The sequence below is a fragment of the Geotrypetes seraphini genome, chromosome 3 (genome assembly GCF_902459505.1).
Source record: "Geotrypetes seraphini chromosome 3, aGeoSer1.1, whole genome shotgun sequence".
NCBI lineage: Eukaryota > Metazoa > Chordata > Amphibia > Gymnophiona > Dermophiidae > Geotrypetes > Geotrypetes seraphini.
In genome coordinates this window covers 121,639,735-121,657,468 of record NC_047086.1, presented here as the reverse complement: position 1 = coordinate 121,657,468, position 17,734 = coordinate 121,639,735, and the positions used below count along the sequence as shown (strand labels likewise).

General features: G+C 43.3%; 1 protein-coding gene across 2 annotated transcripts in view; it reads left to right on the top strand.

The window, feature by feature from the left end:
- TRAM2 (translocation associated membrane protein 2) overlaps positions 1–17,734 on the top strand; it is a 134,387-nt gene that overhangs the window by 74,836 nt on the left and 41,817 nt on the right. The window contains exon 6 of one of the 2 annotated variants that reach the window (XM_033939725.1): positions 4,108–4,183. In XM_033939725.1, the coding sequence (XP_033795616.1) occupies positions 4,108–4,183 (76 nt within the window). Of the gene's footprint in view, positions 1–4,107; positions 4,193–17,734 lie in introns of both variants that reach the window. The other variant, XM_033939724.1, reaches the window with a different exon arrangement.

The following is a 17,734-nucleotide window of genomic DNA, read 5'->3' as shown; positions in this document are numbered from 1 at the left end:
GAACTGTTCCAGCAGTTGGTAATGGAACTCACGTAGATGGGGGTCATACAGGACTTAGTGCTTACAAACAGGGAAAGTGGGTGATCATCTGGCATCCAATGATCAGTGCATGGTATGGTTTAATATTAACACAAAAACTCGGATATGGTGAATATCACTAATAATCACAAAAAACACTTTCATCAAAAGGAAAAATTGAAGGTATAGTAAACAAAAGACACAAGCAGAGACCAGTCTTAACGGAGGAAAAAGCCTCAGACAGGGGCCCACCCACCTCCACAATGGTGGAATAACGGTGTTCAGGCGATCACTTCACTGGCATAAAACCTCCTACTATAATGGTCATAGCAATGTGTCAAAAAATTGCTTTCAGAATTGAGTGATATGGAAGAAGATAATAATAACTTAACTTTCTCCTTAAGGATCCGATCCTTAAGGAGAAAGTTAAGTTATTATTATCTTCTTCCATATCACTCAATTCTGAAAGCAATTTTTTGACACATTGCTATGACCATTATAGTAGGAGGTTTTATGCCAGTGAAGTGATCGCCTGAACACCGTTATTCCACCATTGTGGAGGTGGGTGGGCCCCTGTCTGAGGCTTTTTCCTCCGTTAAGACTGGTCTCTGCTTGTGTCTTTTGTTTACTATACCTTCAATTTTTCCTTTTGGTGAAAGTGTTTTTTGTGATGGTTTAATATTAAGACAGGTATAGAGAGGGCTCATTCAAAAGCTCTGCTGACTGACCTTTTCAATGCTTCTCTAGAGTCGGGAGTGGTACCAGAGGACTGGAGAAAGGCGGATGTGGTCCCTCTCCACAAAAGTGGAAGTAAGGAAGAAGTAGGGAATTACAGGCCAGGAAGTCTGACTTCTGTGGTAAGCAAATTCATGGAAACACTTTTAAAACAGAGAATGGTGAAGTTTCTGGAATCCAGTGGATTACAGGACCGGAGGCAACATGGATTCACTAGAGGTAGGTCTTGTCAGACAAATCTGATCAATTTCTTTGACTGGGTGACCAGAGAATTGGATAGAGGATGTGCGCTAGATAGTGTTGTATTTAGATTTTAGCAAAACCTTTGACAGTGTTCCACACAGACATCTAATAAATAAACTGAGTGCCTTTGGGATGGGTCCCAAAGTGACGGGCTGGGTCAGGAACTGGTTAAGTGGAAGGTGACAGAGGGTAGTAGTCAATGGAGGTCGTGCTGAGGAAAAGGTGTGCCTCAAGGTTCTGTTCTTGGGCCTGTTCTTTTTAACATTTTTATAAATGATATTGCTGAAGGGCTGTCAGATAAAATTTGCCTCTTATCAGATGATACTAAAATCTGCAATAGAGTTGACACCCTGGATGGTGTGAATAATATGAAGAAAGACCTGGCGAAGCTTGAAGAATGGTCTGAAATTTGGCTGCTAAGAAATGCAAGGTCATTTATTTGGGCTGCAAAAACCTGAGGGAACGGTATAGTTTAGGGGGTGAAGAACTTATGTGTATGCTCTTCAACATATTTATAAATGACCTGGAAATTGGTACAACGAGCGAGGTGATTAAATTTGTAGACGATACAAAGTTATTCAGAGTAGTGAAAACACAGAAGGATTGCGAAGACTTGCAATGTGACATAAACACGCTCGAGAAATGGCAAATGAGGTTTAACGTGGATAAGTGTAAGGTGATGCATGTCAGTAACAAAAATCTTATACACGAATACAGAATGTCCGGTGCAGTACTCGGGAGAGACCCCCCAGGAAAGAGATTTGGGAGTACTGGTAGACAAGTCAATGAAGACGTCTGCACAATGTGCGGTGGTGGCAAAAAGGGCAAACAGAATGCTAGGAATGATTAAGAAGGGGATCACAAATAGATCGGAGAAGGTTATCATGCCGCTGTACCGGGCCATGGTATGCCCACACCTGGAATACTGTGTCCAGCGCTGGTCGCCGTACATGAAGAAGGACATAGTACTACTCGAAAAGGTCCAGAGAAGAGCGACTAAAATGGTTAAGTGGCTGGAGGAGTTGCCGTACAGTGAGAGATTAGAGAAACTGGGCCTCTTTTCCCTTGAAAAGAGGAGACTGAGAGGGAACATGATCGAAACATTCAAGTTAATGAAGAGAATAGACGTAGTAGATAAAGACAGGTTGTTTACCCTCTCCAAGGTAGAGAGAACGAGAGGGCACTCTCTAAAGTTAAAAGGGGATAGATTCTGTACAAACGTAAGGAAGTTCTTCTTCACCCAGAGAGTGGTAGAAAGGGAGTGGGAAAAGAGAGAGAGATCCAGGGTGCATCTCTCCCACCCCTTCTACTGCCACAACCAACATTTCTCCCTCACTCATCCCCCGGATCATGTACAGCATTTTTCACCACTGCCCACCAGCCCCATGCCCATATCTCTTTCTATCACCTCTCTCCAGCACCGTGCCACATATTTCCCTCCATCATTATGTCCAACATTCCCCCTCTCCTCACATCCCCTTCAATCTGCTCCTCTGTTCCCTCTCCACCACCATATCCAACATTTCTCCCTTTCATCTTTCTATTCCCCATGCTTCTCTACCTCACTCCACTCTCTCACTCTATGCCCAATCTTCCTTTCCCCATATGCACCATCTCTTTCCCTCTCACTCACACACTCATGCTCAACAATTCTCCCTTTCTATTCCCTCACTCTTATGTCCCAAGTTAGTGCTCCATTCCTCCCTCCCCTCTCTGTCCCATGTTCATGCCCCTTCTCTTCTGTGTCCCAAGTTTGTGCCCCTTTCCCTGCCTTCCAGCCTTTGTCCCAGATTCATGCCCCTCCCATATCCCAACATGCTCCTTCCCCCCCTCCCCCCTTCTTTTCTCTCTTTATCCCACAATCATGTCCCCTTCCTTACTTGCTCGCTCCAGGGCTGCATTCAGTCCCTTCATTGCTATCCAGCTGGGCTGCTCCTTCCTGCCTTCAGTCACACCGGGACGTGGGCAACGACTCTTATACGCTGCACGTGGCTGACCCACAAGTCTTCCATTGGATGTTAGCTCTGACGTCGGATAAAAGGCTTCCAGGTCAGCCACGTGCAGCATGCAAGAGCCGCTGCCCACGTCCTTGTGTGACTGAAGGCAGGAAGGAGCAGTCCAGCTGCACAGCCCTGAAGGAGGTAACTGGGATTCCCCGCTGACTCAGAAGGCTTCCCTCCAATGTCAGCTCTGACATCGGAGGGAAGCCTCCCGAGTTGGCTTTGGCAGAGGGGGGAATGAAGCTGGAGGGTAGGAAGGAGGGCATGGGATCCCCGGTGGCAGTGGCATCCATTAAGGAGGAAGGGGGTGGGAGACCCGCTCAGTGCCGCATACCCCAACAAGCGGCTCACGATCCTCTAAGGGTACGCGTACTGCTTGTTGAGAAACTGATCTAAGGAAATACTTTTTTACAGAAAGAGTGGTAGATGCGTGGAACAGTCTCCCGGAAGAAGTGGTGGAGACAGACTGTGTCTTAATTCAAGAAGGTGTGGGATAGGCACGTGGGATCTCTTAGAGCAGTGGTCTCAAACTCAAACCCTTTGCAGGACCACATTTTGGATTTGTAGGTACTTGGAGGGCCTCAGAAAAAAATAGTTAATGTCATATTAAAGAAATGACAATTTTGCATGAGGTAAAACTCTTTATAGTTTATAAATCTTTCCTTTTGGCTAAGTCTTAATAATAATATTGTCATTTATAGCGAAAGAGACATATGATCAAGAACTGTTTTATTTTACTTTTGTGATTATGATAAACATACCCAGGGCCTCAAAATAGTACCTGGTGGGCCTCGGGTTTGAGACCACTGTCTTAGAGAGAGGATGATATAATGGTGACCTCAATCCACCACTTTTCACAAGCACTAAATTTGGATGCAAAATTTATAACTTTTTTTTTTTTTTTTGGTAAAAGCCTCCCATATGTCTTGAGAAAGCTTTGCATTATTCTCGTAAAGGTGGCTGAAGTTATGAAGTTAGCACTGGGATTTCCTGTGTCGGGGCTCTTGAGAGTTCATTTGGCATGGTGTTGGATTGTAAGTTCAGTTGTCTGACCAGTTGTGCTTGAGATCCTTGCTCATTTCTCATGGTTTTTGTTTTTTTTTTTCTTTAGTTTTCAAGTGAAGTTTTTTTACCTGTGTCAGTTGGCGTATTGGCTGCATGCCCTGCCTGAACTCTATTTTCAGAAGGTGCGGAAGGTGAGTGTTCTTTTTTTTCTTTCTTTCTTTCTTCATTCTGCTATGTAATGCCTTTGAGAAATCCAGCTGAAAACCCCTTCTCCGCTTGTGGTATAGCATGGGAATGATAGCCTAATGGAAGGACAGACAGACAGGGACAAAGACTATCAATTAGAGAATTGTCTACATGTACACGTGAGGAGTAATACTATATCAGGGGTGGGCAACATTTATACACAGAGAACTACATGAATGTCATTATATCCCTGGCAGACCACAGTATTACCCAAAGTTGGAACTGGAAAATGTACAGAGCTCCAGAGACCTTTTGTGATAAATAATTAAAAATGTAGCTAAAACATTGGGAACTGCTGGAGTAGCTGTTCTGAAAACATTTGCAAAATACAGTACAGTATTTAAAATCGCCCAAACTCTAGTTAATATTGTTTTATGTGTGTACTTCCAATGGTCTCACTGGCTGCATAAAATTCAATGACAGACCACAGGTTGCCCACCCTTGTACTATGCGACAATGCCTATGTCCAAGTAGAAAAACAGGTGCCCGTTTTAAGCATACTTTACGAAGGCAACACATGTGCTTTTTCTAAACTAGGCTCCTAGAATTGGCCCTGGTAGCATGCAAATGCCGATACATGCCTTGACACCTCTTCCAAAGTTGATGTAAATGTGTGTGTATTCAACATGTGTAAAATTCATGTATTATAAAGTACAAGCACATACCACAGCCATGCAACCGTGAACACGCAGAACAAGGATATATGGTACACGCAGAACAAGTGATATATATGGTACACGCAGAACAAGTGATCCTTATATGCATATACCACAATGCAATCTTATATTTCCATGTATAAAGCGAGCTTTGCAGTTGGGAAAGCCTTCATCGAATTTCCTCCCCTTAAATCTCATCCGTAACTTGCTAAGAGCACATTGGACACAATTTCAGTTAGTGAAATGGTCATGCAAATTCACCTTTGTGTACAGTGGTTATTAACTGCAAGATACAGTCTGTATGTATTTGTGAACAGAATAAACTGTAGTACCAGATGCAAATTCAGTGTCTAGTGATGTCAGAAAATCAAGATGTGCTACTTGGTTGAAAGTATCCAGGAAAGAGCCTGTGTGACTCCAGTGCATTATAGAGATCCCATAGCTCAAGATATTCCAAAGGACGCATAAGGCTTGCACAAAGTCAGTAGTGCCCCATGAACCCAATATTACTACTATAGCGCTGAAAGGATACTCAGCACTGCACATTCAACAAGTAATAGACAGTCCCTTCTCAGAAGAGCTTACAATCTAATTAGGACAGACAGGCAGAGCAAATGGGACATACAGTATAGGGGTTGGGGAGTTTCTTACAGAGAGAATGATAAGTATCATATGGTAAGTGGAAGTTAGGAATTGCTAGAGAAGAAAGTGATTTAAGTTTTTGCATGAGTGCAAATGCTTCATACTTTTATTCCATCTGTATGTCATATATGGAACATCTGTTTTTTATGCCATGCTTTTTTATTTTCTGTCACTATTTTTGACACCACCACCAGTTTTCTTCAGGAACAGAGAGGACATGGCTAGTGTTCGGTACTCGGAGGTCTCTTGGTTTTCACACAGTCTTGCCCAAGTAATAGACCCTAACCCTTTCTTCTTAAAACAGCTTTCTTCTTAAAACCATTCATTTATCTAACAAAAGCCATATGTCTACCCCGGGATTATGCTCTCTATATTTTTAGAGGTGTTTTTGGTTTTAAAACCTTGTGTCCAGACAATGTACATATATATGTACTAGTCTTTAAGCCCGTTACATTAACGGGTGCTAGAACATATGTGTGTGTGTCTGTCTTTCTTTCTCTCTCTCTCCTTAGCCGCTTTCTTTCTCTCTGCCTTTCTTTTTCCTTGGCTGTCCATCACCACCCCTTGCCTGCTCCCCCTGTCCATTTTCCCTTCCTTTTACCTCCACTGTGTCCACCACCACTCCTTCACTGCTCTCCTTATGCAACAGCAGCCCTTCTCCCTTTGTTTTACCTCCCCCCTGTCCAGCAGCACCTCTTTCCTTCTCCCCCTGTCCAACATTAGTCCTCCGTTATTTTTTCTTCACCTCCCCTGTCCATCAGCATCTCTTTCCTTCTCCCCCTGTCCAGCAGTAGGCATCCCTTCCTTTTTTATCCTCCCTCCTCCTTCTTATCCCTATGATACTCTTACCTTGCTCTGCCCCTGATCAGAGGTTCCCGACAGCCGCCCAGTTGCACCCATTGGAAAAGTTCCCACTGCCGCATCCCGCACCCCTCCTGACGTGGCTCCCGCTGTCCTTTCTGTCTGTGTCTGTCTCTGTCCCTGGCCCCCTTTGCCTGTCTGTCTTTCTGTGTATCTCCCTGACCCTGTGTCTTTCTTCTTTTCTTTCTGTCTCCCTTCCTCCCTCTGTCTGTCTGTCCAAAGCAGCATTCCATTCCCCTCCATTTCCCTCCCGCCACACCAGTTCCCTGTGCACCTGCCCCTGTGTCTTTCTTATTTTCTTTGTGTTTCCCTTCCTCTCTCTGTCTGTCTGTCCAAAGCAGCATTCCATCCCCCTCCATTTCCCTCCCCCCACACCAGTTCCCTGTGCACCTGCCCCTGTGTCTTTCTTATTTTCTTTGTGTTTCCCTTCCTCTCTCTGTCTGTCTGTCCAAAGCAGCATTCCATCCCCCTCCATTTCCCTCCCCCCACACCAGTTCCCTGTGCACCTGCCCCTGTGTCTTTCTTATTTTCTTTGTGTTTCCCTTCCTCTTTCTGTCTGTCTTTCCAAAGCAGCATTCCATCCCCCTCCATTTCCCTCCCCCCACACCAGTTCCCTGTGCACCTGCCCCTGTGTCTTTCTTATTTTCTTTGTGTTTCCCTTCCTCTCTCTGTCTGTCCACAGCAGCATTCCATCCCCCTCCATTTCCCTCCCCTCACACCAATTCCCTGTGCACCTGCCCCTGTGTCTTTCTTATTTTCTTTGTGTTTCCCTTCCTCTCTTTGTCTGTCTGTCCAAAGCAGCATTCCCTTCCCCTCCATTTCCCTCCCCCCCCCAGTTCCCTGTGCAACAGCATTAGCGTTTCCTCTATCCCCCCCCTTTCCCTTCCCGCGGTCCGGACTACAAACGTGGTGATTCCAGCAGCGCTTGCATCAGTCTCCACACGCTGCTTCGGGCCCTTCTACTGCCCTGATTTACTCTGGCACGTCCCTGAAGACACGCTCCTGGAATCGTCATTCGGGCCCGCGGGAAGAGAAGGGGGTGGGCGGCAAAGGAGGAATGGAGATCGGCGGCGGCAGGAGGAACGGAGATCGTCGTCTGGCTGCAGTCCGGCTTGTGGAGGCAATAGGCTGGTGACGTATTAGCGCGCATGCGCACTCCTTCGGCCACAGACCTACAGCGCACAGAACACGCAAATAGGAGTGCGCATGCGCGGCTAGCTCTTTATTATATTAGATGTATCTTTAATTGCCATAAAAATATTTTCATCATATTGACTGACTGCTGGGAAGTCCAAGCATTTTTATTTTTATTTTTTTACTTGGATTTGCTTCCCCTCCTGATCGCAATAGGAGTGTGCTGGTACATGACTAAGGTTCATGTGGTGCTGGATCAGTGGAGGGGAGGGAATGTAGTTTTCGCTTACAAAAATTGAAAGACATAGGAAAGTATTTTTATATTAAGCAGTTCAGAGGTGTGAAACAGTGTGGTTTAGGGCTATATACCAACAATGCATGAGAGAGTTATAGCTGCCAACTTGAAATGCTTGTTTGGGGATAAGAACGGCACAATCAAACCCAGTTTGGGGCCAATCAAGTGATTCTGTGGAAGCACAGCGTACTGCCATCCAGAAAAGCTGGTTTTAGTTTATATGGTTAGTCTTCCATTCCCCAGGTTGGACAGGGTAGGGGGTTGGGGGCTTCAGGAGCTGCATCCAGAAGCCCAGGATGGAGGGGTGTCAGGCATAGCCTGCGAGCCTCGAAGCACTTAATAGAGAAGAGAGGGCCCTCTAAAGCTTCTGGTTCTATTCTTCAGGCTCATATTGTTTCTGTCTCTCCTGGGATGATTTCTTCTGATCCTTCTCAGGTGCCTTTTTCACCAGAATTTGTCCAACTTATGTAGAGTCTTCCTGCTGCTGGACCTAAGAAAAGGCGGCTGGATTCTATCTTGGGTCTGGCTCCTAATTCTCCCCTGTCACCTCCTGTTTTGGATCCTGGTCTGTCTATAATCCGTGTCCTCAGTTTTGCATGACATCTGGATGAGACTGATGATCCCATGGCTTTAAAACATGTTCCACAGACATGAATTGTCTTCCTTTTTATAACAAAAGCTTTGTAAGTTTTGAATATTTCTTCTTCTGATTCTCAGCCTCTTTCTTCCAGTACTAGGTGTCTACCTAGGACTTGTCCAGTGCAAGAACTCATAATAGCACAGTGAGAGATGCCAGATGCTGACGTCAGGGTGGCCGACCTGGCACGTCTTTACCCTCTTTCCTAGGGCAAATTAGAGAAGCTGAAGCTGCCTAGGGTGGACACCTTGGTAGGAATGATGTTGAAGCAAACTACCCACCTAGTGGTGTGGGTGATAATTGTATCGAGCAGGATATATGATGAGGGGACCTATAATCCTATATGTATGAGACACCCTTTGCCTGGGAACCTAAAAAACACTAATATGTATATATAAAAAGGTGAAGCTGTAAGATAGAAATGCTTCAGAGATTTGGACACAGCATAGTATAGACATGGTATACAGAGTACATGTTTTCTTGTTACAGTGAATCAAAGAGAAAATATCTGATACAGGACAAAGTCTAATGTCTGGAAAAGCAAGATATTGAAGTGTGTGACAGTCATAACATAATAGTCGACTGTAGCTAAAAGTCATAAAAACAACTTATGAATAACAGAAAGCACAGGCTGACCTGATAATATCTGTTTATAAGAACTAACATATTTTTCACACTGTTCCTTTAATAATGCTTGGGAAGTGAAACTTAGCTGTTTACTTTGAGATCCCTAGTATCACACATAGGCCAGCTGGGATGTCTTGTGATTCAATAGCATGTGATATCTAAGTCATTATTGTTGCTAAGGAAAATTACTAATGAAGTATGATTAACCAGAAACCATGTGACTTGAATTGAACCAATAGAACATTGCTAGAGTATACAAGTTATCATTTGATCCTAGTGAAGCAATTGTAGTTTAATTGGAAGATGTACGTATTTTTAAATTAATTGATGATGTCATAATCCCAATAAAATGGCCAGTAACTTGTAATTGGGTATCCTACCAGTTAGTAGGATGCCAAAACACTCCTAAGGCCTTGATGTTTAAAATACCTCCTCAGCTCTTATTCTATCAGCTGAGGCGGTATGAAGCCTGCTCATGTAGTTATTTAGACCAGTAGTTCCCAACCCTTTCCTGGAGGACCACCAGGCCAATCAAGTTTTCAAGTTAGCCCTAATGAATATGCATGAGAGAGATTTGCATATAAAGGAAGTGACATGCATGCAAATCTGCTCCATGCATATTCATTAGGGCTATCCTGAAAACCCAATTGGCCTGGTGGGCCACCAGGACAGGGTTGGGAACCACTGATTTAGACCAAATAGTGGAAGGTGGTATAGTCTTGAAGGACATGCAGGATAGAAGTTGGAATCTTCATTGAAACTGTCCTTTGAGGTTGCAATTATCTCTGCATGCTTTTATTTGTGTTCAAGCGTGTTTATCTTGAGTTCAGTGTGCAGCTGATATGCTTTTATATTCAGATTCTTCAGCCTTCCTTGACATTCCCAGTGTGGAATCTGGATTGGCCTATTTGGTGGTTACTTTGTTTGATCTTATAATTAGGGGATCATCAAAGCAGATATCCTTAGCAGTCGCAGCTAAGTGATTTGCTTTGTTCTGCCATTGATCTGCTTGATGCCGCATCGAAGTAACGTTTCACGAAACTTCCCTTCAGGGGTAAGCTCCTCATTGGGGAGGATTTGGAGAAGCTGGTCAAGGATTTGGGGGGTCTCAAAATGCAGTGTCTGTCTGAGGATAAGTCTAGACCATTCTTCTGGTCCTCCCAGGTTAGGTCTCACCTTAAGAACTCTAAGGGATACAGACCTCAGAGCGACCTAAGTTTCTATCCAAGCAGTCCTTTTGGGGAGACAGGTGGTCATCCCAGCAGGCTGCCAGATCCACTCCTCCTCCCATAATCCACAATAATGGGATTCCGGTCCACTAATCTCTTCAGTGATAGGGGGCGCCTGTTCCACTTTCATGAAGAGTGAGTCAAAATCACTTTGGACCAATGGGTCTTGGAAATTGTCAGAAAAAGTAAAAGGAGATATTTCTTTGTTCAACCAGAAGATTTTTTCTTGGAATCCCTGTGCAAGCATTCTGCCAAGCACAGTGCAATTCTCTCCACCCTAAAGAGTCTTCTTGACTTAGGGACAGTTGTTCCTGTTCTTCACAGGAGTGAGGAACAGGTTGCTATTCCATTTACTTTGTGGTTCTCAAAAAGGGAGGTTTCTTTCATCTGATGCTCAATCTCATAAAGTAAACTGCTTCCTGCATATCAAGCATTTCCGGATAGAAACCTTGCATTCTGTCATTGCAGGAGCAAGTCCAGGAGAATATTTGATGTCCATGGATCTCAAAGAAGCGTATTTTCATCTTCCAATCTGGGCCTCTCAGCAGCATTTTTTTTTGTAGTTTGCCATCCTTGGCTATGCCCTTTGGTCTGTCTACAACCCTCAGGGCTGTCTCCAAAGTCATGGTGATAAAGGCGGCCATTCTAGACATCTGGTTCATCAGGGCTGACTCCTGTTAGAACAGCTACATCTCAAGTGATTTCTTTTCTTCAGTCCTTGGGCAGGCCATCAATTTTGCCAAAGCCACTGAAGCCTCTCTCAGGCTCTGGAGTATTTGGAAGTTTGCTTTGACATATTGCAGGGCAAGGTGTTTCTTCTCAAGGCTAGGAGACTCAAGCTCCAAGACCAGATCCCAGTCATTGTTGCAGCTGCGGAATCCCCAGGTCTGGGATTTTGTCCAGGTACTCGGATCAATGGCAGCAACTCTGGAGGTGGTTCTGTGGGTCAAACTCAACATGCGACCTCTTCAGCAATCCATCTTGTTTCATTGGCTCCTGATGTCTTAGGACTACGAGCTGTGTCTTCTGTGGTTGCTGCAGACAAGATCATAGTAACAACGGATGCCAGCTTTTCAGGTTAGTGGGCTCACTGTCTTCATTTTATTGCTCACAGAATCTGATGCAGGACAGCATTCCTTTCAGTCACCTGGAGCTCTGAGCAGTTCAGTTGGCCCTGGTAGCTTTCAGCAGTGTACTCTCTGGACATCCAGTGAGGGTGTTCTTAGATAATTTGTGACCACAGTGGCATACGTCAACAGGCAAAAAAAGGACTCGCAGTGCAGCTCTAGCATTGGAAGCTTGTCTCTTGCTTCAGTGGGTGGAACAGCATGTTCTAGTGTATGATTTCAATGGCCCACATTGTGGGAAGCTCAGTGTTCAGGCAGATTATCTCAGCAGGAAATCATTTGACTCAGGGAAGTGGGAGCTATCAGAGATGTTTCTGTTGATCACACGCCAGTGGGTGACACCAGAATAGGATCTCTTGGCAACCTGGCACAATGCAAAAGTTGTTCACTAGCAAAACAAAAACAGCTGGCTTACAACCACTGAAATTATAATGATAGAAAAATATTACTGGTTGGGGGAGGGGAGTCAATCATTAATCACAATTATAAACACAGCCTCAAAAAACTCAATGAGCCCCGAGCCAAGGTTGCTACAGTGGTGCTCTTATGGAGCTCATCAGTATTATCATTGGCCAAATTAGACTGGAAAAAAAATGAGCAAAAAAACAGGAAAATTCCTTTGCTCAGAAAAAAACAGTCACACCCAAAAAAATGCAGTCATACCAAAAAAGATAATAGAAGGACCCACAAAACAGTAATATATACAATAATAATAATAACAGTTTATATACCGCAGGACCATGAAGTTCTATGTGGTTTACAATGGTTAGAAAGATGCTACAAATTGAGTGGAACATATATACCGTAGTTAGAGATTAGTGGCTAACAGATTAAGGGATCAATTTATGGGAGAGATTGTGATGGGAGCAATTCTCCAGATTCGTTACCTAGGTACTTCAAGAACAGGTATGTTTTTAGGTGTTTCCTAAATTCACCATAATTATTTGCGTGTCTTGTTCTGGTCTCAAGTAGATCAAAAATGCATCAAGCACACTTCAGAAAAAAGCAGTTACTTGGCTGATAGCTGGCATTTAAAAAAACAGTCACTTAGCTGTCAGTTATCTCTTGCCTGGTAGGGATCTATGAGCTGGGTTTACAGGGCAACGAGATACAATTTCTTCCACTTTAGTGACACTCCAAAGAGAAAAATTGCTGCAACAAGTTTTGTATATATTACTGTTTTGGGGTGTGTCTTCTGTTTTTTGGTACGACTTTTTTTCTGAGCAAAGGCATTTTCCAGTTTTTGGTTTATGCTCACTTTTTTCCAGTCTAATTAAGCCAATGATAATATTGCTAGACTCCATAAGAACACCGCTGTAGCAACCTTGTGTTGGTTCAATGCTCGTTGTTGGTTTTTTTTGAGGCTATGCTTATAATTGTGATTAATGATTACCCCCCTAACCAGTAATATTTTTCTATCATTATAATTTCAGTGGTTGTAAGCCATCTGTTTTTGTTTTGCTAGCGAACTGCTTCATTGAAGCTGGTCCCTGATATTTTAGTTGTTTCACGATGCAAAAGTTCCCAGGTTTTTCAGCAGACAAAAGGAGCATGGTTCAGAAGGGCTGGATGCTCTCCTTCAGGATTGGCCATGTTGAGGGTTGCTCTATATCAGTATCTCACAAACTTTCCGGCCGGCGGCACACTAAATCCAGTGCCCTGGACGGAAGTCACCTGAAAGTGCGTGGATGTCAACGTGATGATGTCACGTGCATGTGCGCAGAGGCCCATCTAGCCACGACCCGTCGATGGAGGGATCCGGGAGCTGCGGAGAGAGGAGGAGAGTCTTCTGTGCCGGCTGACTTCCTACAGGATGTGCCTGTCGTTGTGAGAGGCATGTCCTGTAGGTAGGCAGCTGGCACTGATGATTCTCCTCCTCGCCAGTGTGTTCGGCACACCAGAAATCTCAGGAGGCACACAGTTTGCGATGCACTGCTCTACATATTCCTACCTCGGCTGATGATAGGTCAGGTGCTTCACAAGATTCGTCATCCCTTAAGGCTTATGATCCTCATTGCCCCAGTTTGGTCCAGGAGACCATGGTAACACAGATCTAGTGCAGCTCTTAGCTGATAGATCGTTCCGCCTTCTGTCTCATTCAGGCCTACTCATGCGAGGGCCAGTTTGCATGGAGGATCCGTCCCCGTTTGGTCTTACAGCTTAGCTATTGAGAGGTCACAGTTAAGGAAAGGATATTCGGTTGAAATAATTGTCACCTTGCTTCACGCTCAGAAGCACTCCACTTCCTTGGCATTAGCTCGAGTTTGGAGGCTGTTTGAGGCCTGGTGTGCAGAGTGGGTGGCTTTGCTTTGTTTTAGCCAAGCTGCCTCTGATTTGAATTCTTGCAAGAAGGCCTTACAAAAGGCTTGGCGTTGAATTTCCTCAAGGTTCAGCTGGTGGCGCTGCTTTGTTACAGAGAGAGGTTATCACATACCTCAACAACTATCCACCATTTCTCCTAAAAACTTCCAGCACAAAATTCCGCGCTCTTCTTCTAAACTGGATACAAATCTCGCTAATAAATGGCCACTACCCTACCAACCTCAGCGAAATCATCATCACCCCAATCCTCAAAGACCCCAAAGGACCGATAGACCAAACAGCCAACTACAGACCCATTGCCTCTATTCCACTCTACGTCAAAATAATAGAAGGACTAGTTGCAAAATTCCTCTCCAATTACCTAGAAAACCATAACATACTCCATCCCAAACAATCCGGCTTCAGAAACAACTTCAGCATGGAAACACTACTAGGATCTCTCTTGGACACAGCCAGACAACATCTCAGCACAGGAAAAAAAATGATGCTCATACAACTAGACCTTACCGCTGCTTTCGACTTGGTGGACCATAACATTCTACTACAAATCCTGGATACAATAGGTATCACAGATAAAGTATGCACATGATTTGAAGGATTCCTTAAATCAAGAACCTATAGAGTAAAATCAGACAAACAGAAATCTGAACCTTGGTCAAACCCCTGCGGAGTTCCCCAGGGATCCCCTCTATACCCGACTCTCTTCAATCTCTATACAGCCTCCCTCAGCTCTCACCTGGACAAACAAGGCATAACCTCCTACAGCTATGCCGATGACATTACCATTCTCATACCCTTCGATCAACCTGAACTCTCCATGACGAACACAATATACCAAACACTAAAATCAATAGCAACCTGAATGAAAGATCACAAACTGAAATTGAACCCAGATAAAACGAAATTCATCCTCCTAGAAAACAACAAAATACCAACCATAACCAACATTGAAATCAACGCAATCAACTACCCCATACAAACCACTCTAAAACTGCTAGGAATAACTATTGACAGATGTTGCACCATGCAACCGCAAATCAATAAAACAATACAAAAGTCATTCTTAGTCATGAGAAACTTAAGACAAGTTCGGAAATTCTTCGAGAAAACTCAATTCCAGCTCATAGTTCAGTCCTTAATACTAGGCCTACTTGACTACTGTAATATCCTCTACCTCCCATGCCCTACAACCATAACAAAACAACTACAAACTATCCAAAACACAGCACTAAGACTCATCTACTCATTAAAGAAACATGATCACATTACAGAAGCATATCTCCAATCGCACTGGCTTCCGTTCCCAGCAAGAATACAATTTAAATTCTACTGCCTACTATTTAAGACTTTATACGGAGACTGTCCAAACTACCTGAATAACTGCCTCATCCACAACACCGCAACCAGACATAGGAAAACTCACATCCCATTCTCATACCCCCCAATTAAGGAGGTCAAACGGAAAAAACTATATGATGGCCTCCTGGCCACTCAAGCAGCCAAACTAGACAACCAAATCGCCAATCTACTGACGGCATCCCTCGACTACAAGACTTTTAGAAAAGAAATAAAGGCCATACTCTTCAAGAAAACTCTGAAAAAAGAAATAATACCGCAAGTCTCAAACTCCACCTCTCACTAAAGCCAACTACCCCAAACAAATAACCTTACCCATTTCTTACTCTTTTTGAAAATGACCAATTTTTTTTTTTTTTTGTAAGTTCTTGTTGTAATACATCTTGGATAATTCTTTTGTAATCCGCCTTGAACTGCAAGGTAATGGCGGAATAGAAATCCCTAATGTAATGTAATGTACACAAATATTGGTATAAAGTAGCAGGATGTTTCTAGCACATGTGCTTCACCCTAGTGAATTTTCAAAGAAGAATGACCCAGGTAATTTGGCTTTTGAAAATCTAGATGGAAAATACATGAAACAAGTGTGCTTGTACTTTATTTATCTGGATTTATTTACCGCCTTTTATAATAATTCACCTAAGGTGACATACAGCTAGAATAAGCCAAACATAGGACATGTTCAAATAACAGTACACATTATGGCATAGTATGCTACTTGCAATGTCAACATATTACGTGTTTTAAAAAACCATTTTATTAGAAAGCATGGGGGTGTAAGTGGTGGTGGAACATATAGACAGATAAGACAGGAACAAGAGTAAGAAAATAAGGGCTTTTAATACATTTTACACTTAAGAGGGCAAGTTTTATAAAGCTTTTTCCATGTGTGAGGCCTGTTTATTTTTCCATGTAGAAAAAGGCTTTTATAACATTGTGCAGCCCCCAAACTTGGTGGAAGAACTGTGCTTTTTGCATTTAGGAATTCCATGGGGAGGGTGGCAGTTTATAGAGTAAGTGTGGCATGCGGTGGGGGCTTTCAGGGGATTCAGTGAATCTGTAACACTACCAAAATAATAGGAGAGAGTAAGTTAAATCATCAAAGCAACAGTATACCTACTCTATATCCACTAATTTCCATAAGCCCCCCTACACTCACACACAACCCTAAATGCACAAAAAAAGGAAGAATGATAGAAAGGCCAATCACACACACAATCATACATCAAACTAGAAATGAAAACAAAACTTGAAAAGAAAGAAAGTGGAGAAAAAAAACCCCTCCACTTTCTCAAATAATATTCAAACAATCAGCTGTTTCTTCTTCCAATCAAATAGTGCAAAAAGCTGTTTTAACAATTGTAGGGAAAGGCTCAGAATATCACAAAGGCACAGTTCAAAATCAACAAAGCGCAGTTAGTCCAAGGCAAGAAAAAAACCACAAACACTTAGGGCTCCCTTTACGAAGGCGCGTTAGGGCCTTTAGGCGCAGAATAGCGCGCGCTAGCCACTACCGCCTCCTTTTGAGCAGACGGTAGATTTTCGGCTAGCGCATGCTATAGCGTGTGCTAATCCGGTGCGTGCGCTAAAACGCTTAGCTCACTTTTGTAAAAGGAGCCCTTAGCTGCTGTAAAGCGCTGCCGTTGCTGCCACTATTCCCAAAGAGCCTGGAACAAGCACAGGCTATACTTCATGCTAAACCGATGCCGTTAGCACAAGACCCAACAGGGAACTTCCGTGTTTCGCCAGAGCTGCGTCAGGGATCTTGCTTCAGCAATAAATAGCTGATAATATCGATCAAGGCAGAAACTGCAAATACACACTGCGCACAGAATGGCACTGGGGAATAATTCCCAGCTCTACAGCCCTGCTTTTTAAATTTTTTGGTTTAATTTTTGCTTGACGCAGTTTGATTTGTTGGGTAGGCAGCCTGCTCAACCAGTCAAACTGCATCAGACAAAAAGTAAACAAAAGGCCACAAATCTGGACTTGGAGGTTGAGATGTACGGTGTCTACATCAATGAGACAAACATGTTTTTTCTTGTTACATAGAGTGTGTTGGACTCCGGTTAGATTACAGAAATTAGATAGTTCCAAGTCTAATAGATGCTGGCACTGCCATCTTGAACCTGGAGCATTGGATCATTTATTATATTATTGTCCCTTAATACATCAATTTTGGAGATCCATTTGGGATCAGGTAAACAAAGTAATGGAAAATCCAATGGCACTAACATACCACACTGTGCTATTTGACACTATGATGAGAGCTAAAAGCCAAATATCATCTCACAATAATAAACTTCTCTTTATTATGACAGGGGTTGCCATACAGTTTATTCTAAGGAATTGGAAAAACTGGGATAGATTGAACTATACCTTTTGGTGGGAGTCTCTCTGTCACGTTTTTAAAATGGAACGTATTTTGGCTATACAACAGGGACATTACAAAAAGTTTCTGAAGATTTGGGAGCCATTGACAAAATTTTGCAAAGACTGATTGTTGATTTTGCTCTTTGGTCATACACGTCCAGGGTGGGAGGGTGAGTTGGAACATATTTTTAATTTCTTAATTTGAGTGTACTTTTTGAATATAATTAT